The 26,202-nt window shown below is 44.3% G+C and overlaps 1 protein-coding gene across 1 annotated transcript in view; it reads right to left on the bottom strand.

The window, feature by feature from the left end:
- calb1 (calbindin 1) overlaps window positions 1–26,202 on the bottom strand; it is a 121,360-nt gene that overhangs the window by 80,857 nt on the left and 14,301 nt on the right. The window contains exon 5 of the mRNA XM_070876205.1: window positions 23,940–23,996. Within this exon, the coding sequence (XP_070732306.1) occupies window positions 23,940–23,996 (57 nt within the window). The remainder of the gene's footprint in view (window positions 1–23,939; window positions 23,997–26,202) is intronic.

The raw sequence follows: 26,202 nt of genomic DNA on the forward strand, positions 1-26,202 counted from the left end.
CACCACAGAACCAATACAAGTGCAGACCGGGGTCAAGTCAGACTGTGTCATTGCACCAACGTTCTTCGCAATCTTTCTCGCTGCAATATTTCATCTCAACTTTAACAAGTTCCCCACCGGAGTGGAGCTAACCTACAGGATGAATGGGAAATTGTTCAGTCTCCGTCGACTCCAGTCTAGAACCAAGGTTATTCCAACCTCGGTCATTGAATTAAAGTATTGTAATTACAGCTTCCGTCTGTGCACACTCGGTGGCCAAACTCCAAACCATCGTTGATTCCTTCACTGAAGCATACGAGAGACTAGGCCTCACTGTAAATATCCGTAGGACTTTAGGCCTGAAATTGGTGACCTTACCGCCCACTGCCGCTGGCTGCCACTGAGTGCCGGCGAGTTTTTCCGCTGCTCTCCCCTCGGTGACAGATTCCTCTTGGTCTGCTACCGGCGGGAGGGACGTACCACTGGGAACTGGCCGTCAAGTTGTATAAGTGATCTCCTGTCTGTCGAGCTGCCATAATGGTATGGGCGGGAGTCGTCGGGAGTCAGCGGCAGCAGGGGGAAGGACTGCTGCGTGGAAGCAGGTCTAACTCCGACGATAAGTAAGAAGAGCTGCAAAAAAAGGTTAGTGAATGTTGTGTCTTGGACAAAGAGTCAGACTAGATACTGCAAGCTCAAAGTGAGTGTGGCCGTAGTCTTTTATTACAGATCTCAGAGTGCCTCTCCAGCTTGTGAGGCCTCCTTATATACAGGTGCTCCCAAGGGATTGTGGGATCCCTTGGGACTCCAGGGGATAAGCCCTCTGGTGGTTAGACATGGTATTTCCAAGTTTACATACATAACAAAACTCCCCCCCACCCCCCCCAAAGTCAATAGTGTAACTATTTACAATGTGAGTTGATCTGGGGCCTTCCTTTCCCTGGTTGATCGTCTCGGTGCAAATGCTGATGTTGGTGAGTCGTTTGTTGGGCCTTCGCTGGGCTGCTGCACAGCTGGCCTTGCTGCACTGCTGGAGGTGGTGAGTCTTGCTGGGCTGCTGTGGGTGATGGGTTCTGCTTCGTGGTCAACTGTTGGGTCGGTTGCCACTTGTGTGTGTGTTGGAGGATCGAAAAAAGAAGCGTCTATTGTGGATTGTTCTGGATAGTCCATAAATCTGAGTTTGGTTTGGTCCTAGTGTTTTCTGCAGGTGAGTCCATTTGCGATTTTGACCACAAACACCCTACTCCCCTCTTTAGCGAAAACAGTGCCAGCAATCCACTTGGGACCTTGTCCATAGTTCAACACAAATACAGGATTTTTACTTCAATTTCTCGTGACACATTTGCGGATCATGATATGTATTCTGTTGAAGCTGCCTGCTCGCTACCCGTTCGTGTAGATCAGGGTGGACTAACGAGAGCCTTGTCTTAAGTGCCCGTTTCATAAGCAGTTCAGCGGGAGGGATCCCGGTGAGCGACTGGGGTCTTGTGCGGTAACTAAACAGGACTCTGGGTAAGCGAGTCTGCAGTGAGCCTTCAGTTACCCTTTTCAAGCTCTGCTTGATTGTTTGAACTGCTCGTTCTGCCTGACCATTGGATGCTGGCTTAAACGGGGCAGACGTGACATGTTTCAACCCATTGCGGGTCATGAGTTCCTTGATTTCGGCACTGGTAAAGCACGACCCATTGTCGCTTACAAGGACATCAGGCAGGCCATGCGTGGCGAACATGGCCCGTAGACTTTCAATGGTGGCAGCGGACGTGCTTGCCGACATTATCACATATTCAATCCACTTGGAGTATGCATCGACAACCACTAAAAACATTTTTCCCAAGAATGGGCCTGTATAGTCGACATGAACCCTAGACCATGGTTTGGAGGGCCAAGACCATAAACTTAGTGGCGTCTCCCTGGGTGCATTGCTTAACTGGGAACATGCATTACATTTGTGCACACAGGACTCTAAGTCTGCATTGATACCGGGCCACCACATGTGGGATCTGGCTATCACTTTCGTCATTACAATGCCTGGGTGGGTACTGTGGAGATCACTAATGAATGTGTCCCTGCCCTTTTTTGGCACAACTACCCTATTACCCCACAGGAGACAGTCTGCCTGTATAGACATTTCATCTTTGCACCGCTGGTATGGCTTTATTTCTTCCTGAATCTCTAACGGGACACCAGACCAACTCCTGTGGAGCACAACGTTTTTTTACTAAGGACAGTAAGGGGTCCTGGCTTGTCTAGGTTCTAATCTGTCAGGCGGTAACAGGTGATTGCTCACTCTCGAATGTTTCCATTACCATAACTAAATCTGCAGGCTGTACCATCTTCACCCCTGTGATGGGAAATTGTAGCCTACCGAGAGCATTGGCACAGTTTTCTGTGCCTGGCCTGTGGCAAATGGCATAGTTGTATGCAGACAACGTGAGCGCCCATCTCTGAATGTGGGCCGATACATTTGTATTTATCCCCTTATTTTCAGAAAAGAGGGAATATAAGCGGCTTATGGTCGGTTTCCAATTCAAATTCGAACAGATATTGATGCATTTTCTTTACCCCGTAAACACAAGCTAACGCTTCTTTTTCGATCATAGTGTAGGCCCTCTCTGCCTTAGACAGACTTCTGGATGCATAAGCAAATGGTTGCAATTTCCCAAATTCATTAGCTTGTTGCAATACACACCCGACCCCATACGACGACGCATCATATGCTAGTACCAAGCATTTATATGGATCGTACAACACAAGCAATTTGCTTTCTCAAAGGCATGTTCTTGGCTTTTACCCCATACCCATTCATCTCCTTTACGCTGTAAAGAGTGCAGGGGTTCTAACAATGTGCTAAGACCCGGTAAGAAGTTACCAAAATAGTTCAGGAGTCCTAGAAATAGCCGCAGCTCTGTCACGTTCTGTGGTCTTGGTGCGTTTTTGATTGCCTCCGTCTTCGAATCAGTGAGCCTGATGCCGTCCGCCACGATTCTTCTCCCCAGGAACTCCACTTCAGGCACCAGGAAAACACACTTCGAGCATTTTAGCCTGAGCCCCACACGATTAAGCCGACTAAGAACCTCCTCCAGGTTCTGCAGGTGATCGATGATGTCCCGACCTGTAACCAAGATGTCGTCCTGGAAGACCACGGTGCGCGGGACCGACTTTAGCAAGCTTTCCACGTTCCTCTGGAATATTGCCACGGCCGATTGAATCCCAAATGGACATCTGTTGTAAACGAACAGACCTTTCTGCGTGTTGCTGCAGGTGAGGCCTTTTGAAGATTCCTCCGGCTCCTGCATCATGTAGGCCGAGGTCAAATCCAGCTTCATGAACATTTTCGCTCCCGCCAACATCGCAAATAGGTCGTCTGTCTTCAATAGCGGGTATTGATCCTGTAGTAAGAAACAATTGATAGTTACTTTGTAATCACCACAGATTCTGAGGGTGCCGTCTCCCTAGAGGACTTGCCCACTCATTGAATTCGATTGGCGAGATGATGCCCTCTCGTTGCAGCCTGTCCAGCTCAATCTCCACCCTCTTTCATCATGTAAGGTACCGCTCTCGCCTTGTGATGGATGGGTCGCGCCCCCGGAATCAAATGGATCTGAACTTTTGCTCCTTGGAACTTCCCGATGCCTGGTTCGAACAGCTTAGGACCTGGGCACATGAGGTGTTGTCGACGGACGAAAGTGCTTGGACGTCGTCCCAGTTCCAGCGTATCTTTCCCAGCCAGCTCCTGCCAAACAGCATGGGGCCATCGCCTGTTACCATCCAGAGTGGTAAATCATGCACCGCTCCATCGTAGAAGACCCTTATGGTAGCACTGCCGATTATGGGAATCAGTTCCTTTGTGTACGTTCTAAGTTTGGTACGAATGGGAGTCAAGACTGGCCTTGAAGCCTTGTTGCACCACAACTTATCAAAAGTCTTTTTACTCATTATGGACTGGCTTGCGCCCGTGCCCAGCTCCATGGACACCGGGAGTCCATTTAATTCAACCTTCAGCATTATCGAGCGACACTTTGTGATAAATGATTGCTCCCCATATACCTCTGCCTCCTCAGTCTGTGGCTCTGGTTCGTCATGATCCACGTGGATCTGTCCTCCTCTAACATGGTGGTTTGCAGGATGGGAAGGGTTTGCAGCTCGCCTGCACATATGTTGGAGGTGTCCCATTGTTCCACAGCCCTTGCAAACGTATCCTTTGAAGCGGCATGAATGGAATCAATGATCACCCCCGTAGCACCAACAAGGTGTTAACTGTCTTGTATTCACCACCCTTGATGGCAGACTCTGAGTCATCTGCGGACGTGCAGCTACAGGCGTGTAAGTCCTGCCATGTACATTTCGATTAGAAAATAACGTTACTTTGTTCACAGTACTTGCTGCAGCACTAGTGTGCTGAGAAATTTGTTTGGTATTGTCACTGGTGGAGATAAACGCCTGGGCTATCGCTATGGCTTTGCTCAAGGTTGGGGTCTTTACAGTCAATAGTTTGCGAAGTATTACTTCATGGCCAATGCCAAGTACAAAGAAGTCCCTGAGCATATGCTCCAAGTGTCCTTCAAATTCGCAATGTCCTGCAAGGAGCCTTAGCTCGGCGACGTAGCTCGCCATTTCCTGGCCTTCAGACCTTTTGTATGTGTAGAACCGATACCTCGCCATCAGAACGCTTTCCTTTGGGTTTAGATGCTCCCGGACCAGCATGCGCAACTCATTGTATGACTTGTCTGTGGGTTTTGCTGGAGCGAGCAGGTTTTTCATGAGGCCATATGTTGGTGCCCTGCAAACGGTGAGGGGGGTTGCCCTTCATTTGGCAGTGTTCCCTTTTCCTTCCAGCTCGTTGGCCACGAAGTATGTGTCAAGTCGCTCCACGAAGCTTTTCCAATCATCTCCCTCTGAAAATTTCTCCAGGATGCCCATGGTTCTCTGCATTGTTGCATTGGGGTTTGTCATCTGTATCTCATTGCCAGTTGTTGTGTCTTGGATAAGGAGTCAGATTAAATACTGCAAGCTCAAAGTAAGTGTGACTGTAGTCCTTGATTACAGATCTCAGAGTACCTCTTTCAGAAGTATCTTCCTGGCAAAGTACTGCTTGGTCTTTGAGACCATCGGCAGTCCTTTGGGCGGCACATGGGTGGCCTTGGCTTTGGAGCCCAAAGGTTCTCTACTAACCTGTCCCCGCCACACAGCACTACCCCCCAATTATCAAGATCCATGATGAGACCTTGGACAGTGTGGACCATTTTCCATACATTGGGAGCCTTCTGTCAGCGAGGCCAGATATCGATAATGAAATCCAACACTGGGAAGAAAAAAACCAAACAAACTGGCTGCAACTCATAAGAGATCTTCACCTGACAATTTGGAATCCCATAAAAGCACATTTCAAAGCACTGCTGCCACATGAGCATCACTTTCAAAATATTGTAGATTTAAATGAAAGTTCAGTGTGCCAGTGCAGCCTTTGATCGCCTGAGGAAAAGAATGTTTGAAGACTAGGACCTCAGACCCGGCAGCAAGCTCATGGTCTACAGAGCAGTAGTGATACCCGCCCTCCTACTTGTTTCAGAGACATGGACAATATACAGCAGGCATCTCAAAGCACTGGAGAAGTACCACCAACATTGCCTCCGCAAAATCCTGCAAATCCATTGGCAGGATAGGCGTACCAACATCAGTGTTCTCTCTCAGGCCAATATCCCCAGCATCGAGCCATTGATCACATTCAGTCAGCTCCGATGCATGGGCCACATTGTCCACATGCCTGGTATAAACTCCTGAAACAAGCACTCTATTCTGAACTCCATCACAGCAAGCGAGTTCCAGGAGGGCAGAGAAAACACTTTAAGGACATCCTCAAAGTATCCTTGAAAAAAATGCAGCATCCTCATCGACTCTTGGGAATCCCTGTCCCAAGACCACTCAAAGTGGAGGAGAGCGTTCAAGAAGGCACTTTGAGTTTCTTTGTCAGGAACACACAGAAGCCAAGTACAAACAGCGGAAGGAACGTACAACAAACCAGGCACCCCACCCACCTGTCCCTTCAATCACCACCTGACCCATCTGTGGCAGAGTCTGTAGATCACACATAGGACTCCGTAGTCACTTTGTGTCAGCCAGTGGCTCAGTGGGTCACACACACACCTCTGAGTCAGAAGATTGTGGGTTCAAGTCCCACTCTAGTGACTTGAGCACATAAATTTAGGCTGACACTCCAGTGCACTGCTGAGGGAGTGCAGTACTGTCGGAGATACCATCTTTTGGATGAGACGTTAAAATGAGGCCCTGTCTGTCCTCTCAGGTGGACATAAAAGATCCCATGGCACTATTTCGAAGAAGAGCAGAGGAGTTAATCCCGGTGTCTTGGCCAATATTTATCCGTCAAACAACATAACAAAAACAGATTATCTAGCCATTATCACATTGCTGTTTCCTACATTACAACAGTGACTACACTTCAAAAGTATTTCATTGGCTGTAAAGTGCTTTGAGATGTCCCGTGGTCATGAAAGGCACTATATAAATGCAATTCTTTCTTTCTTTTTTAGAACTCATAATATTAGCGTGGAAGCAAGTCATCCTCAACTCCGGGTGACTGCCTAAGAAGAAGATATCCTTTACTCATTTCACATTTGTTTACATATTTCTCTTTCCACTTCCTTTCCACTATTAGGTAGTCTGTTGTATACCCCTATTAGTATGACCGATCACTTCCTATTTTTTATTCCCTATCCTTTCTGATTATGCTATATAACCTGCAATGTCCAGATACCAGTCCTGTTCTTTATGTAGCCATGTTTCAGTTATTCCTACTATATCTGGTTCCCTGCTACAGATTATTGCCTCCATTTCCCCCATTTTATTTTGGATGCTGTGTACATTTGTGTACAGGCAGTTTAATTTGCCTTTAATAGCTGTTCCTTTTATTTTATTTTTAAGTCCTTTTATACTTCTGTTCTTTAACTGTATTTGTATAGTGGCAAACAGAACTGTACATAGTTTAAGTGCGGTCACACCAGTATGTGACGAAAGGTCATCGACCTGAAACATTAAAGGCTTGAATGAACTCCCCATCCTCCCTTAACCCCATTCCCAATAAACTGCTAAACCTTTCCTTTCTGGCCCCCATGCCAGCTAATATTGTAAATTATTCCCTCTCCTTATGTACTGTCACTCTTATTTTCAAAGCTGATGTCAATAGACCCTTCTTAAAAAAAAACCTTTGTCCTTGCAAACCCAAACCGTCTCCAGCCTCCCTTTCCTCTCCAAAGTATTTAAATGTGTAGTTGCCTCCAAAATCCATGCCCATCTTTCCTGCAAGTCCAGATTTGAATCTGTCTTATCAGATTCCTGTCCCAGACAGAGCACCAAAGTTACAAATGTTTCTGTGACCGTGATGCATTATCCCTCTGTTTTCCTCAAACCCTCTGCAGCCTTTGACATGGTGGACCATACCATCCTTCTCTAATGCCTTTTCTCCATTATCCAGTCATTCAATTCCACTCGTACATAGCTGATTTTAGTCAAAGCAATGGCACATCTTTCTGCCCCTGCACGACCTCTGGACTTCCTTAAGGATTTATTCTTGGCCCCCTGCTCTTCCTCATCAACATGCTGCCCCTTGGTGATATCATCTGCAGATTTGGTGTCAGCTTCCACATAATACACTGATGCCATCCATCTTTGCCACTCCACCACTTTTCTAAACCCATCCATTGCCTTTGTGTTGTTAGACTGTTTGTCCAATATCCATTCTTGGATGAGTCGCAATTTCCTCTAGTTAAACGTTGGGAAGACTGAAGCCATTGTCTTTGGTCCTTTCCGGAAACATTGTATCCTTGCCACCAGTTCCATCCAGGCCCTGTTCATTTTCTCAGATTGTTTGCAAACTCGGCGTCCTATATGACCACCCTCCACCACAAGGACGGTCTTTGTAACCTTTGTAACATCATCTGCCTCTGGACCTGCCACTGAAGCCCTCATCCATTTTTTTGTCACCACAAGACTTGACTATTCCAAAGCTCTGTTGGCTGACCTCTCATCTTCCACAGCCTGTACTCTATCCTGCACTAAACCCTCCCTTCAGCCCCACCATTGACAGCCGTGTCTTTAAACATTTAGACCCATGCTCTGGAATGCCCTTTCTAAATCCTTCAATCTCTCTCTCCTTCTTTAAGCCCTTCTTAACATCCATCTCTTTCATCAAGGTTTTGATTGGCCCATCTTCTTTGTCTCAGCATCCATTTTTGTCAGGTTATACCTCTGAATATTTTGGGATGTTTTTCTACATTAAAGATGCTATATAAATGCAAATTGTTGTTGCTGAATCCAGATTGTTCATGTAGATGAGCAACAGTTGAAGCTCCGGTCCTTATCCTTGGGGAATTCCATTTAGCATATCTCCCTGGCCTAATATCACTTCCTTAATCAACACCAGTTACTTGTTTTCTTTCAGCCAATTCCTCATCCCCTCCTTTTGCTTAAGAAACCCACTTAAGTTTACATAGCAAGGCTCCCAGATCTTCACATATCATCATAAAGTTGGCGGTCACATTGATTTTTCCTGTACTTTCACCACTGCAACAAGAACAACTTGCATTTATATAATGCCTTTAATGTAGAAGAATATCCCAAAACAATTCACAGGGGTATAATCAAAAAATAGACACCAAAGGAGGAGATATTGGGAGAGAGATGGGTTTTGAGGAGCGTTTTAAAGGAAGAGCGGAAGGTGGAGAGACGGAAGGGGCTTAGGGTGGGAATTCCTGAGTGTGGGGTCTAGGTAACTTAAGGCAAACATGCCACAGGCAGCTAGAGTCAGAGGAAAAGCGAGATCAGGTGGCAGAGTTGTAGAGCTGGAGGTTACAGAAGTAGGGAGGGATTACAGCCTGAAAGGATTTGAACACAAGGATAAGAATTACATTGTTTTAATCAAGTTCTATTTTGTCATCTTTTTCTTTACATGCTGATAATTCATGGTGGTGTGAGCAAACTGAAATAAATAGAATAGCACTATTGTACTGATGTTTTCATAGTTATTTTCTGCAAAAATCAAAGTAGCTACACTTAAGGTCATATGATTTTAAGATATGTTGCTGAATGCTTAAGCTATTTAGATGATATTTTAAACAGGTTGAACTATTTCCACTGAGGTAATCACATTGTCTCCCTATTGTTGTGAACATTATTATTTATTCTAAATACCATGAGCATTCAATCACTGTATTCACAGAAAAACAAAGAAGCACTTCTTAGCTATTCACGACAAATATTCAGCTATTACATCTAAATCCACTGATTTAAAATAAAAACGTGCTCTTTCAAAGTATTACTGTTCAATTCTTACCTTTTGTGTTCAATAAACTTTGATGTACAGATGGGGAAGGGAAAAAAAAAAGGAAAATATGTCCTTTGGATTGGCTTTTAGTCACATGAAGCAATTGTGAACTTCATAAAATGGCAACAGAAGCCTGACAGTGAAAGAAATATGACAACATCACATTTCTTTGTATATTGTATTCAGTTGGCCTCTATGGTAGCTAAATCATTGCTGCCCTCTTGTGGACTTGGTGTGTAAGAACATAAGAAATAGGAACAGGACGAGGCCATACAGCCCCTTGAGCCTGCTCCGCCATTCAATAAGATCATGGCTGATATGATCATGGACTTAGGTCCACCTCCCTGCCCGCTCCCCATAACCCCTTATCGTTTAAGAAACTGTCTATTTCTGTCTTAAATGTATTCAATGTCTCAGCTTCCATAGCTCTCAGGCAGCGAATTCCACAGATTTACAACCCTCTGAGAAAAGAAATTTCTCCTCATCTCAGTTTTAAATGGGCGGCCCCTTATCCTAAGATCATGCCCTCTAGTTCTAGTCTCCCTCATCAGTGGAAACATCCTCTCTGCATCCACCTTGTCAAGCCCCCTTATAATACTATGCGTTTCAATAAGATCACTACTCATTCTTCTGAATTCCAATGAGTAAAGGCCCAACCTACTCAACCTTTCCTCATAAGTCAACCCCCTGTAGAATTTACTATTATTTCGCAAAGATTTCTGGTACCTTTCCCCTGCAGAGAAGAATCCCTTTCTGGACTTTTAAAATGGAAGGAAAAACTTCGGGACACAAATGAGTTTAAAGGGGCAGACGAGGCCTGCAGGGGATAAAAGGGGATGCATTCATGGAGACCCTCCCTCCCAGTGTTTGGACTCATAGGAAAGGGAATTTAATTTGGAACTATCTACCAGAAAGTTTGAAATCCTAAAGTGCACATGGAAGAAACTACGAACTTTAATCAAATTTGGGATTTTAAAAAAGGTGAATATTGGATCTGCAAGAAAAGGGGTGGGGTCAATCTCTAAAGGGCCAGTTTAGACATTGGAGTTAATCAAATTGTCTGGGAACTGTTTACCCTCGAAACCTGTCCCTAAAAGACATTTACATTTTAACAATAGACCACAGAAGAAACATTATCCACCCCACCCAGAGGACCCAAATGTCACATACATATTCCAACACCTTTTCAACAGGTATAGAAATATCTAGCTCAGGCCAGACTATCACAATAGACAAGAGCTCATCAACGCCAGATTAAAACCACGTAATCAAGTTTCAGTTAGCTGGGCTGCAAAACTGAAACAAAGAGCTGGGCCAGATTTGGTGGGAGATAAGGAAGCCTTTTTGGGGTATATCTATTCCCAGTTTTACAAGGAAAATAACAAACACAAGCAGCCGGAGGTGGGGAGTGAAGAAATGGAGTAGTGAAGAAAACTACAAGAAATCATCAAGGACTAACCGAGCATGAGGCCCACGAAACGGAAGGTTGTCAGCAACCAAATTGACAACCTGGGCCACCACAAGCAGTGAAATGACCAACCGAAACAACTCAGCAAAAAACGAAGAATTAACATTTAATTCCACTCTACAATCTACGTCTGAACAACCAACGGCTGAGAAATTATCAAAAAGGATTAACTAAAGCTATTCCTAACCAAAGAAAGTGGGTACTTACCCCTTACATCCAAAACACAACTTACCGCATCAACGGACTCACCCCAACTGAAGACTCCACAGTCCGAAGTCATTTCCTCCATCCGGGGTACGGCTCCCCTAGAAGGCCAAGTGCAGCAAATCCCGAAACTGCAATTCACCGGCAATTGTCAAAAGGGATTGGTGAACATAGCCCTTGAACCCCCAGAGCTATAACTTAGTTAGGGGAATTGGGAGGGGTGAGGCTGGGATAACTTGTGTAAATGTATCTGCATTCTCCTCTTTACCCCATTTAGAGTTTAAGCTGTATTCTTTTCCCCACAGGCTGTATGTTGACAATTTATTCAATGTGTTGTACCCCTCAGTGTGTATTGGTATTACTATTGTGTGTTTGTTATTAAAGGTGTGCCTTTTACTTCCTTTTAAACACAATAAAGCTATACCCGCTTTCTACCTTGAAACTGATTGTTTGTCCAAGTCTGTCACAGTCCCTTCATAATTCCAGAGTCCAGAACCAAGGGTGTGGGAGCGATTCGAAACCACTCATATAAGGTCAGAAGGGAAAGCTGACCCCCTCCCCTCGAAAACCACCCCTTATACCTCTCATCTCCAGAATCAACCTGGTGAACTCTCTGAACTGCCTCCAAAGCAAGTATATCCTTTTGTAAATATGGAAATCAAAACTGCTCGCAGAATGCCTCTATAAAGTGAAAATCAATTACTATCTATAGGCATAGTTGGTGACAGTGTTATCACCATATATATATCTAAAATGTAATAAATACATCCAGTATGCATTTCCTGTCCATGTTTTTCCATTCCCTGTCTGGTACACTTTGTGTCGCACTCAATTTCTGCAACAGAAATTGTATTTTTTTTTAAAGTGTAACAAAAACTTGAAACCTGAGAGATGCCCAATAGATATCTTTAAAATTATGAAGGGATGAATAGGGTAGACATAAAGAGGATGTTTCCACTTGTGGGGGTGTCCAAAACTAGGATTAATACAAGATAGTCACTAATAAATCCAAAATGAATTCAGGAGAAACTTCTTTACTCAAGAGAGTAGTTAGAATTTGAAACTTGCTGTCACAAGGAGCGATTGAGGCAAATAGCCCAACCAGTCCATGTTGGCAATTATGCTCCACTCGAGCTTCTTCCCATCTTTCCTTATCTAAATCTCCAGTATAAACCTTTATTCCCTTCTCCCTCATATGCATGTCTAGCCTCCCCTTAAATGCATCTATACTATTTGTTTCAGCCACTCCCTGTGGTAGTGAGTTTCACATTCTCACCACGCTTTGAGTAAAGAATTTCCTTCTGAATTCCCTATTGGATTCCTTGGAGACTATCTTATATTGATGGCCTCTAGTTATACTCCTCCCCACAAGTGGAAACATGGGGCTCAATTTTCTCCAAAGCTTTTTTTGGGCGTATTTGAAGAGTTACACCCGTTTTTTGGGGGCCGCAAGTACGCCCAAAATTTTTTTTCTAAGTTTCTCCGTTTGATTTCTTCATTTTGGCGCAGCCTAACCTGTCTTTTAGTTTTGGGGGTGGAGCCTTGATCTGGGCCAAACAGATCGGGTTGCCATGGTAATCAAGGACAAAATACGGGCTGAGGCTGCAAAGTGAAACATACAGCCAGCTCACAACACATTAAAATACATTGCAGCAACTTACCTCCAATTATTAGTGTCCCCCCGATGCCAGTGTCGATCCCCGCCCCTATCCCAGGCCGTAGGGCCTCCCGGTCTGCTTTCCCTGCCCGCCCCTAGCCCCGAGTGGTTTGCTGGTCTGCTTCCCCAGCCCGCCCCTAGCCCCGAGCGCCTTACCGGTCCCGCTCCCCCCACTAGCCCAGAGTGCCTTGCCAGTCCCGCTCCTAGCCCTAGCCGAGTGGCCTCTTGGTCCGCTCTCCCACCCACCCCTAATCCCGAGTGCCTTGTCGGTTCTGTAATCTCGCCCCTAGCCCCGAGTGGCGTCCTGGTCCGCTCCCCCACCCATCCCTAATCCAGAGTGCCTTGTCGGACCCACTCCCCTGCCCCTAGCCCCGAGTGCCTTGCTGGTCCACACCCCTGCCCCAATCCCTCCTCCTTCCCGGTCCCCCCATCTAACTATACCTTAAAGGGTTCCCCCCCTTTCTTCCCCTCTCTCGCTGCTGCTGTCCGGGCATCTGCTGCACTTACCTGCGCTGATTTCCTTACCTGCGCCGATTTCCTTAACTCTCCAGAATGTTTTTCTGCAGAGGCCACATACGCTGGTCTAAGAAGAACTAGAGTAACTCTCAGCTCGCCAAACTTCCCTAAATGGCCAGAATTGATGCGGGTGGCAGATTACGCCCCCTTTGGCTGAAAAAAAAATGTACCTAAATGAATCGTAACTAACTGAGTTACGATGGTGCAAATTGATTGGGGAAACTGTGTTTTTTTAAAACTTAGGCCAAAAAAGCGACCTGCTCCAAAAATGGCGCAAATCACTGGGGAAAATTGTGCCCATTCTCTCTGTATCCACTCTATCAAAACCTTTCATGATTTTAAAGACTTCTATTAGAGCACCCCTCATCCTTCTTTTTCCGAGAGCCTTCTTGTTCATCCTTTCCTGATATGAATACCCTTGCATTTTTGGTATCATCCTTGTAAATCATCTCTGCACCCTTTCCAGTGCCTCTATATCCTTTTTATAATATGGCGACCAGAACTGTACACAGTACTCTTAAGTGTGGTCTAAGCAAGGTTCGATACAGGTTAGTATAACTTCACTACTTTTCAATTCTATTCCTCTAGAAATAAACCCCTGTGCTTGGTTTGCTCTTTTTATGGCCTTGCTAACCTGTGTCGCAACTTTTAGCGATTTGCGTATTTGTACTCCGAGATCCTTTTGTTCCTCCAACCCACCTAGACTTGCACCCTCCTAGTAATAACTGACCTCCCTATTCTTCCTACCAAAATGTAATACCTCACATTTATGTGTTGAATTTCATTTATCATTATATGCCCATTCTTCAAATTTATTAATATCCTGTAATTTGTTGCAGTGCTCCTCAGTATTGACTATTTGCAAATTTAGAAATTGTGTTTTTGATTCCAAAGTCTAAACCATTAATATAAATTGTGAACAACAGTGGTCCCAGCACTGATCCTTGTGGAACACCACTACCCACCTTCTGCCACTCTGAATAGCTACCTTATACCCCTACTCTCTGTTTTCTGTCTTGAAGCCAGCTAGCTAACCATTCTGCTACTTGTCCCCTGACTCCGCATTCTCTGACCTTGTTCATCAGTTTATTATGAGGTACCTTATTAAAAGCATTTTGAAAATCTAGATAAATGACATCTACTGCATTAGCATTGTCTACTCTGTTACCTCTTCAAAAAATTCAATGAGCTTGGTCAAGCAAGACTATTCCTTTTGAAATCCATATTGGCTATTCGTTATTATATTTTTAGTTTCTAGATGTTTTTCTATTTTCTCCTTTAGTAGGGATTCCATTATTTTAATGGGGTAGCTGAAATCCCCATGATTATTTTTCTATGTTTTTTTACTAATTTCCCTAATTTGTCTGCATATTTCGTTATCCACCTCCCTTCCACTATTAGGTGGTGTGTAGACTACACCTATTAGTGTGATTGATCCTTTATTATCATTTTCCTCTATCCATATGGATTCTATTTTTGTCTTGTTGATAGCTGCATCACTTTTTCTACTTTCATTATGTTATGTTATAAGTACAGCTACTCCACCTCCCCTTTTTCCCCTCTCTATCTTTTCTAAATATGTTATACCCTGCAATGTTTAATTCCAAGTTCTGATTTATCTTTAGCCAAGTCTCAGTAATCCCTACAATGTCTGGTTCCTCGCAATGCAAGATTGCCTCCCGCTCCCCTGTTTTATTACAGACTCTGTGTACATTGCTGTACAGACAGTTTAACTCATTTTCAATAGGATTTCCTCTCACTTCATGTTTAACCATCTTTTCTAATCATTCTATAACTCTATTTAATCCCTTGCCATCAATGTCTTCAATTACTTTATTCTTTCCTATGCTCTCTTTTCCTGTCCCATTTAGATTTAGGCTGCTTACTTCTCTTGTAGCTCCCGCCCCATCTTACTTGTTTAAAGTCTTTGCCACCTCCCTATTGAATTTAACAGCACAGGAAAAGGCCATTCAGCCTAACAGATCTATGCTGGTGTTTATGCTCCATATGAGCCTCCTCCAATCCGACTTTATCTAACATAACAACATATCCTTCTATTCCCTTCCACAAGGACACGGGTCCCATCCCGGTTCAGGTGGAGGCCATCCCATCGGTACAGTTCTGATGTCCCATGAAAAGGAATAGCATTGATGCATTTAAAGACATGAGGGAGCAATGAATAGAAGGATATGTTGTTATGTTAGATAAAGTCAGATTGGAGGAAGCTCATATGGAGCATAAACACCAGCATAGATCTGTTGGGCTGAATGGCCTTTTCCTGTGCTGTTAAATTCGATGTAATTGTGTGAAATTTTTGCTCATCCAAAACTGGATGTCGGACAAGCAGCATGACAAATCAGAGGTAATGGAATGGTCGAGCAGTCGTGCTGAGGTAGAGCTGGGTGTTGTCAGCATGCATGTTTCCAGCAAATGTATTTGTGCAGGCTTATTGTAATTGAATTTTCTGGGATATTTTCATGAAATTTCAGCCCTACAATGTAGTGTCATTCAGATAAAACTACTGGTAACTGATTAGATTCTAGGCCAAGGATGTCATGAATACTTACGTGCTAAAATAGCCATCCGCCCAAAACGGGGCACACTCAACCAGTTTTGAGTGTTTTCACTGCCACGATAGTTGAGGTGGCCTCTTTAGCAAAATTCCGCTCTTTATTTTTTTTTCAGGTGGACCAGAAGTCACTCATAATGGAGGCGGAAGTGGGGCAGTGAGTACACCAGAGGGGTGGAAGTTGGGGGGGGTGGGGGAGTGTAGTGTCCACCGCTGTCAGTCATCAGTGTAGCCCTGATGATGTCATCACGGTGCTGCATCACCATTGTTCTCCCCTTCACTTAACAGGGAGAGCCTGCGTGATTTCTAAAGTTCGGTCCACTGGGCCACCAGGGAAGGTTTCAGCCGGGCCAGTGGCCTGGCACCCAAGAGTGAGTGCCAGACTGCCCATTGGCGGCTCCGCGGAAACTGGGGGAATAATTTGCCAGTCCGACATGGCAGTCGGCTGACAAAAAAAAACATGGTGGTAGCCACAGTGCGTCCTCTCCTTTAATGGGAGTTGCACCGCCATTGCAGAAGGTTACAGCCTCACGACACCACCCGGCAGGAGGAAGATTTTCACGGCAGAATTGCGCCATTGGGGGGTACATTGGCGGTGCGCACTGTGATAATGCACTTAACACGGATGGGCAGCAGCAGAGTGGTAGGGGGGAGTACCGGGATACTGAACATTTTTTGATAATAGCGGCCATTACATGAAAAGTCGATGGCCATTGCATTCCGCAGCATGGCCGCCGCTTTCCGGTGTTAAGTGGCGTTAAGGAAAGGGGCAATTTCAGCCCTTTACAGTCCACAAACTGCATGGTACAATTATTTATTGCAAGTGAAACTACTCAAGGTGATATGTCAGATATTAGCAGACATCTTGGATGGAAACTGGACTTCATCATGCCTATTTTACAGATGTAAACAACTGTAAACAATTGGCATAGAGGACCAATTTCAGGAAACAAGATCCTGCACCTGGTCAGTGCCAGGGGTACAGGCACCACTATATTGGGGTAGGTGACCCGACCCTCTGCTTCCTGTCTGCCAACCAGTTCTCTATCCACGCCTGTACATTATCCCCGATACCATGTGCTTTGATTTTGCACACCGATCTCTTGTGCGGGACCTTGTCAAAAGCCTTTTGAAAGTCCAAATACACCACATCCACTGGTTCGCCCTTGTCCACTCTGCTAGTTACATCCTCAAAAAATCCCAGAAGATTCATCAAGCATGATTTCCCTTTCATAAATCCATGCTGACTTGGTCCGATCCTGTCACTGCTTTGCAAATGTGCTGCTATTTCATCCTTAATGATTGATTCCAACATTTTCCCCACTACTGATGTCAGGCTAACCAGTCCGTTTTCTCTCTGCCTCCTTTTTTGAAAAGCGGTGTTACATTAGCTACCCTCCAGTCCATAGGAACTGATCCAGAATCGATAGACTGTTGGAAAATGATCACCAATGCATCCACTATTTCTAGGGCCACTTCCTTGAGTACTCTGGGATGCATACTATCAGGCCCCAGGGATTTATTGGCCTTCAATCCCATCAATTTCCCTAACACAATTTCTGGCCAAATAAGGATATCCTTCAGTTCCTCCTTCTTACGAGACACACTGTCCCCTAGTACCTTTGGAAGGTTATATGTATCTTCCTTCGTGAAGACAGAACCGATGTATTGGTTCAGTTGGTCTGCCATCTCTTTGTTCCCCACTATAAATTCACATGAATCCGACTGCAAGGGATCTGTTTGTCTTTACTAATCTTTTTCACTTCACATATTTATAGAAGCTTTTGCAGTCAGTTTTTATGGTCCCTGCAAGATTCCTCTCGTACTCTATTTTCCCCTTCCTAATTAAACCCTTAGTCCTCCTCTGTTGAATTCTAAATTTCTCCCAGTCCTCAGGTTCGTTGCTTTTTCTAGCCAATTTATATGCCTCTTCCTTGACTTTAACACTATCCTTAATTTCCTTTGTTAGCCATGGTTGAGCCACCTTCCCAGTTTTATTTTTACTCCAGACAGGGATGTACATTTTCTGAAGTTCATCCATGTGATCTTTAAATGTTTGTCATTGCTTACCCACCATCAACCCTTTAAGTATCCTTTGCCAGTCTATTCCAGCCAATTCACGCCTCATACCGTCAAAGTTACCTTTCCTTAAGTTCAGGACACTAGTTTCTGAATTAACTTTGTCACTCTCCATCTTAATAAGGAATTCTACCATATTATGGTCACTTTTTCCCAAGGGGCCTCGCACAATAAGATTGCTAATTAGTCTCTTCTCATTACACATCACCCAGTCTTGGATGGCCAGCTCCCTGGTTGGTTCCTCGACATATTGGTCGAGAAAACCATCCCTAATTCACTCCAGGAAATCCTCCTCCAGTGCAGTTCTACCAGTTAGGTTATCCCAATCTATATGTAGATTGTCGTCCTTGATTGCTGCTGTACCTTTATTGCACACATCCCTTATTTCCTGTTTGATGCTGTCCCCAACCTTGCTACTACTATCTGGTGGTCTATACACAACTCCCACGAGCATTTTCTGCCCTTTGGAATTCCACAGCTCCACCCATATTGATTCCACATCATCCAGGCTAATATCCTTCCTTACAATTGCATTGATTTCTTCTTTAACCAGCAATGCCACCCCGCCTCCTTTTCCTTTCTGTCTATCCTTCCTAAATGCTGAATACCCTTGGATGTTGAGTTCCCAGCCTTGGTCACCCTGGAGCCATGTCTCAGTGATGCCAATCACATCGTATCCGTTAACTGCTATCTGCACAGTTAATTCGTCCACCTTATTCCGAATACTCCTCGCATTGAGGCAGAGCCTTCAGGCTTGTCTTTTTAACACACTTTGCCCCTTTAGAATTTTGCTGTAATATGACCCTTTTTGTTTTTTGCCTTAGGTTTCTCTGCCCTCTACTTTTACTATTATCCTCTGTATATTTTGCTTGACTCCATTTTATTTCCCTCTGTCTCCCTGCATAGGTTCCCATCCTCCTGCCATATAGAAACATAGAAACATAGAAAATAGGTGCAGGGGTAGGCCATTCGGCCCTTCTAGCGTGCACCGCCATTCAATGAGTTTATGGCTGAACATGCAACTTCAGTACCCCATTCCTGCTTTCTCGCCATACCCCTTGATCCCTCTAGTAGTAAGGACTACATCTAACTCCTTTTTGAATATATTTAGTGAATTGGCCTCAACTATTTTCTGTGGTAGAGAATTCCACAGGTTCACCACTCTCTGGGCGAAGAAGTTTCGCCTCATCTCGGTCCTAAATGGCTTACCCCTTATCCTTAGACTGTGACCCCTGGTTCTGGACTTCCCCAACATTGGGAACATTCTTCCTGCATCTAACCTGTCGAAACCCATCAGAATTTTAAACGTTTCTATGAGATCCCCTCTCATTCTTCTGAACTCCAGTGAATACAAGCCCAGTTGATCCAGTCTTTCTTGATATGTCAGTCCCGCCATCCCGGGAATCAGTCTGGTGAACTTTCGCTGCACTCCCTCAATAGCAAGAATGTCCTTCCTCAGGTTAAGAGACCAAAACTGTACACAATACTCCAGGTGTGGCCTCACCAAGGCCCTGTACAACTGTAGCAACACCTCCCTGCCCCTGTACTCAAATCCCCATGCGATGAAGGCCAACATGCCATTTGCATTCTTAACCGCCTGCTGTATCTGCATGCCAACCTTCAATGACTGATGTACCATGACACCCAGGTCTTGTTGCACCTCCCCTTTTCCTAATCTGTCACCATTCAGATAATAGTCTGTCTCTGTTTTTACCACCAAAGTGGATAACCTCACATTTATCCACATTATACTTCATCTGCCATGCATTTGCCCACTCACCTAACCTATCCAAGTCACTCTGCAGCCTCAAAGCATCCTCCTCGCAGCTCACACTGCCACCTAACTTAGTGTCATCCGCAAATTTGGAGATACATCATTTAATCCCCTCGTCTAAATCATTAATGTACAGTGTAAACAGCTGGGGCCCCAGCACAGAACCTTGCGGTACCCCACTAGTCACCACCTGCCATTCTGAAAAGTACCCATTTACTCCTACTCTTTGCTTCCTGTCTGACAACCAGTTCTCAATCCATGTCAGCACACTACCCCCAATCTCATGTGCTTTAACTTTGCACATTAATCTCTTGTGTGGGACCTTGTCGAAAGCCTTCTGAAAGTCCAAATGTACCACATCAACTGGTTCTCCCTTGTCCACTCTACTGGAAACATCCTCAAAAAATTCCAGAAGATTTGTCAAGCACGATTTCCCTTTCACAAATCCATGCTGACTTGGACCTATCCTGTCACCTCTTTCCAAATGCGCTGCTATGACATCCTTAAGAATTGATTTCATCATCTTACCCACTACCGATGTCAGGCTGACCGGTCTATAATTCCCTGTTTTCTCTCTCCCTCCTTTTTTAAAAAGTGGGGTTACATTGGCTACCCTCCACTTGATAGGAACTGATCCAGAGTCAATAGAATGTTGGAAAATGGCTGTCAATGCATCCGCTATTTCCAAGGCCACCTCCTTAAGAACTCTGGGATGCAGTCCGTCAGGCCCTGGGGATTTATCAGCCTTCAATCCCATCAATTTCCCCAACACAATTTCCCGACTAATAAGGATTTCCCTCAGTTCCTCCTCCTTTCTAGACCCTCTGACCCCTTTTATATCCAGAAGGCTGTTAGTTTCCTCCTTAGTGAATACCGAACCAAAGTACTTGTTCAATTGGTCCGCCATTTCTTTGTTCCCCGTTATGACTTCCCCTGATTCTGACTGCAGGGGACCTACGTTTGTCTTTACTAACCTTTTTCTCTTTACATATCTATAGAAACTTTTACAATCCGTCTTAATGTTCCCTGCAAGCTTCTTCTCGTACTCCATTTTCCCTGCCCTAATCAAACCCTTTGTCCTCCTCTGCTGAGTTCTAAATTTCTCCCAGTCTCCGGGTTCGCTGCTATTTCTAGCCAATTTGTATGCCACTTCCTTGGCTTTAATACTATCCCCGATTTCCCTTGATAGCCACGGTTGAGCCACCTTCCCTTTTTTAATTTTACGCCAGACAGGAATGTACAATTGTTGTAGTTCATCCATGCGGTCTCTAAATGTCTGCCATTGCCCATCCACAGTCAACCCCTTAAGTATCATTCGCCAATCAATCCTAGCCAATTCACGCCTCATACCTTCAAAGTTACCCTTCTTTAAGTTCTGGACCATGGTCTCTGAATTAACTGTTTCATTCTCCATCCTAATGCAGAATTCCACCATATTATGGTCACTCTTCCCCAAGGGGCCTCGCACAACGAGATTGCTAATTAATCCTCTCTCATTACACAACACCCAGTCTAAGATGGCCTCCCCCCTAGTTGGTTCCTCGACATATTGGTCTAGAAAACCATCCCTTATGCACTCCAGGAAATCCTCCTCCACCGTATTGCTTCCAGTTTGGTTAGCCCAATCTATGTGCATATTAAAGTCACCCATTATAACTGCTGCACCCTTATTGCATGCACCCCTAATTTCCTGTTTGATGCCCTCCCCAACATCACTACTACTATTTGGAGGTCTGTACACAACTCCCACTAACGTTTTTTGCCCTTTGGTGTTCTGCAGCTCTATCCATATAGATTCCACATCATCCAAGCTAATGTCCTTCCTAATTATTGCATTAATCTCCTCTTTAACCAGCAATGCTACCCCACCTCCTTTTCCTTTTATTCTATCCTTCCTGAATGTTGAATACCCCTGGATGTTGAGTTCCCAGCCCTGATTATCCTGGAGCCACGTCGCCGTAATCCCAATCACATCATATTTGTTAACATCTATTTGCACAGTTAATTCATCCACCTTATTACGGATACTCCTTGCATTAAGACACAAAGCCTTCAGGCTTGTTTTTTGAACACCCTTTGTCCTTTTAGAATTTTGCTATACGGTGGCCCTTTTTGTTCTTTGTCTTGGGTTTCTCTGCCCTCCACTTTTCCTCATCTCCTTTCTGTCTTGCTTTTGTCTCCTTTTTGTTTCCCTTTGTCTCCCTGCATTGGTTCCCATCCCCCTGCCATATTAGTTTAACTCCTCCCCAACAGCACTAGCAAACACTCGCCCTAGGACATTGGTTCCGGTCCTGCCCAGGTGTAGACCGTCCGGTTTGTACTGGTCCCACCTTCCCCATAACCGGTTCCAATGTCCCAGGAATTTGAATCCCTCCCTTGTGCACCACTTCTCAAGCCACGTCTTGATCTGAGCTATCCTGCGATCCCTACTCTGCCTAGCACGTGGCACTGGTAGCAATTCTGAGATTACTACTTTTGAGGTCCTACTTTTTAATTTAACACCTAGCTCCCTAAATCCCTCAATCCACGACCACCACCCTCCCCAACCCCAGCTGCCCCCATCACTTGCCTACCAACAATCTGTACCAAACATGAGGCACACCTCCCATTCCTAGCTTCACCTCACCCCCTTGGAGGAGACGGTGCTGGCCTTCTTGGCAGGGGCATGGCTGAGCCCTTGGCCAGTGATGGGGTTGAAAGAATACAAGTTGCTGGTATCCTCATTAGTTATCCTCCTTTCCAGATCCCTCTTCCCCCTCATCCACAATTTCCTCTGATGCACAAACTGCTGTGCACGGTGTAAGCATGCATCATTTGCTTTCCTGCCCACCCCTCAGCACAACCCTACCCTTGTGCCTTCCTCATTTCAGACAGCCAAAAACCTAGCCTGTCCAGCCAGTGGGTCAAGAGGGAGAGGAGAGTGGTGAAGAATGATAATAAACACCATCACTTTATTTCACACTCCCAGCTACCAGCTCCTCAAGGTCTTCCTACAACTCCATCTGCAGTGTCTCCCACTGAAAGACAGCAGCCTTCCACCAACCATGCTGCAGTCATTGGGGTAGCACAGTGTAAGAGCACTAAGATAAGGAAAGGCACATGCAAGATGCTCACTAAGGGAATTCACAAGGGTAATTAGTGGACATTTTGATGTATTATTGGATGGATATGTGGATAAAGTTGGATTGGAAAGTTTGCTTTGTGGTGGCTTTTATTTCAGCACTGTGGCCAAGAGGACACTGTGATGGTCAGTGACTGAGGGAAGGTAAGGCATGGGACAAATGTAGAAAGGGGAATTGGGGTTATGTTCACTGGTACCTTAGGCGGATGATTCCACCCCGGATATCCCAGCCAGAAAGGGGCTGTCTGGGTTGCTTCCTTCATTCTGTGTCCTCCAGCATTCTCTTCTCAGAGGGTTTCCTTTACCATCCAAAGCCTTGTAAGCATCCAGCACACTAACAACTTTTTAAATATATTGCACCAAGCTACTACTTCAATAAAAGATTTGTAAAAAGTCCAAAAGCTGAAATCCAAACTTTACCTGAAAGATGTGTGTGTTCCTTTAAGAAGTGCTGATAGCATTTCTGCATGGCTGCTACACCCACATTCTTCTGTGTGTAGTTAGGAGAGGGTGTTATGGCATGCAGCAACATCCAAAATAACAGTCATGGCGTCAAATCAGGTGTTGAATGCCAATCACGCCGTGATCTGCTCATTGAGAGGCCAGCGCTGGCAACAGCAGTGCTATGGGCCTCACCAAAATGGCGACCTGTGGAATTCTCTACCACAGAAAGTAGTTGAGGCCAATTCACTAAATATATTCAAAAGGGAGTTAGATGAAGTCCTTACTACTCGGGGGATCAAGGGGTATGGCGAGAAAGCAGGAAGGGGGTACTGAAGTTTCATGTTCAGCCATGAACTCATTGAATGGCGGTGCAGGCTAGAAGGGCCGAATGGCCTACTCCTGCACCTATTTTCTATGTTTCTATGTTTCTATGTACTGCACAGGAAATGAGGTGGTCGCCGATTTTTGAAGAAATTCGGTGCAAACTCGCAGCACTAAGGTAGGGAATTTCTAGGCCTTTGTGTCTGCACCAGTAAGCAATGTATTCTATAGTACCGGGAAAGGCACAGAGGTCACAAGCATACATCTGAGCAAATGCATCACAGTGCGGTTGTGGAGTTCAGCTGCCCAGTAACCAACCATGTACTCAGTTAACTCTACCAATGCATTGTGCACATTTTCTGTGCAACTGCTTCACTGCAGAGATGTGAACAGTTTAGCCTAGACAGTCATAACCAGTTTCAACTTACTAGAGTATTAATATGTACAATATCTTATGTACAATATGTCTTTACCTTCAGTTCATCTGCTTCTATGAATCCACTATGATCTTCATCATACCTTCGCCATGTCTGAAAATGAAAATGCTTTAGATCCACAGTTTGCTTCATTTAACAACATATTAGAGTGATTTATGCTCAGAATAATTCAACACTGGAAATATTTTGTAACAGTGGAATTGTCGCTCTAAATGATAAAATCTATTTCATTTCCTTCATGCCAACAAAACCACTTTGTGTTTTATTGGAGAATAGCAACTTTTAGCCTTTGTATGTTGGATTTAATATACAGTCATAACATTTTTATTAAATATTTGACTAACAATTTGCCAAGTTTGTTTTGCTTTTTTCATAGAGATATTTTTGGATAAGTTGCCCCCTTTATCTGTATTTTTTGAAATACCTTTTCTTATTCATCCACCTGCTCTTACACCTTGCAGCAAAGTGGGGAAATGCACAGCGTGCTTCCAGGCCGCTGCTAATGTTTTCTAGAATGGGTTTCCAGGAGGCACCAGAGACATACCAGATATTATTCATGCCTATGACTTTTGCTCCTCCATCCCCAAGGAGCCCATGTAATCTTCTGCGTGGCACATTCCTACTCAATGTGGCTCAGTCCAGAGACTCAAATCTGAATTTGTATCTGCTGCATGATTTGTTAAAATCACAGAAACTTACAGCACTGAAGGAAGCCATTTGGCCCATCATGCATGTGCTGGCTCTTTGAAAGAGCAGTCATGCTTAGTCCCACATCCCGCTTTTTGTCCGTAACTCTAAGTTCCTCATCCTCAAGTACTTGTTCAACTCCCTTTTAAAATTATTTATGGAATCAGCTTCCACCACGTTTCAGGTAGAATGTTTCAGATCCCGACAGCACAGAATGAAAAAGGTTCTCATCTACTCTCTAGATCTTTGTCCAATGATTTTGAATCTATGACCTCTAGTTATTGATCCACTCAGCAGAAGGAATATTTTTTCCCTACTTACGCTTTCAAAACCTCTCATCTTGAAAACCTATTTTAGTTCACCTCTTAACCTTCCCTGTTCTAAAGAGAACAGTCCTAATTTTTCCAACCTCTCCTCATAATTAAAGTCCCTCATCCCTGGTAACATCTTAGTAAATCTCCTCTGTAACCTTTCCAATGCCTTTACATCTTTCCTGAAGTTGTGGTGCCCACAATACTCCAGCTGAGGCCTAACCAGTGACTTAAAGTTCTAGCATGATCTTTTTGCTTTTATATTCTATTCCTCTATTTATAAACCTAAACATGCATTTTTTAAGCACCTAATTAAATTGCCCTACCACCTTTAAGGACTTGTGTATATGGACACCAAGGTCTCACTGCTCATCTACACTTTTTCAAAATCATGCCATTGATGGTGCACTGTCTTTCCATATTAGTCCTCCAAAAGTGCATCACTTCACACTTCTCCGTGTTGAACTCCGTCTGATATGCTTCTGCCCATTTCACCATCCTGTCTATATCATCCTGACGCCTGTAGCTATCCTCATCATGATATTCTACTTTGCCAAGTTTCATATAATCTGCAAACGTTATAATGTTGCACCCTACACCCAAGTCTACATAGTTTATAAAAACTAGAGTAATGGACCCAAAACTAACCTTTGGGGAACACCACTGCAAACCACCTCCCAGTCTGAAAAACATCCATCTATCACCACCCTTTGCTTCCTGTCATGGAGCCATTTTTCCCTTAATTCCATGGACATCCATCTTCTTAATAAGCTTCCTATGTGGCACTTTGTTGAATGCCTTCCAAAAGTCCACATATACAACCTTGATCAAGCTTTTGTGTTGCCTCAAAGAATTCAATCAAGTTAAACAGACATAATCTGAAGGAAGATAGTAAATATTGCTGGGATAAACATAGTAAGAGAGGAAGTTTTAAGGGATTTAGCATCCTTGAAAGTAGCTAAATCATCAGGATCAAATGAAATATATCCGAGGCTACCAAAAGTAAGGGAAGAAATTGTGGAGGCTCTGACCATCATTTTTCAATCCTCCTTGGCTACAGGAGTGGTGCCAGAGGATTGGAAATTGCTAACGTTGCACCATTGTTTAAAAAGGGAGGAATAGATAAACCAAGCAATTACAGGCCAGTTAGGTTAACCTCGGTGGTGGGAAAATTACTGGAATCAATTCTGAGGGATGGTATAAATCTTCATTTAGAAAGACACAGACTAATCAAGGACAGTCAGCATGGATTTGTTAAGGGAAGGTTTTGTCTGACTAACTTGATTGAGTTATTTGAGGTC

Source organism: Pristiophorus japonicus, chromosome 1, assembly GCF_044704955.1.
Source record: "Pristiophorus japonicus isolate sPriJap1 chromosome 1, sPriJap1.hap1, whole genome shotgun sequence".
Classification (NCBI taxonomy): Eukaryota; Metazoa; Chordata; class Chondrichthyes; family Pristiophoridae; genus Pristiophorus; species Pristiophorus japonicus.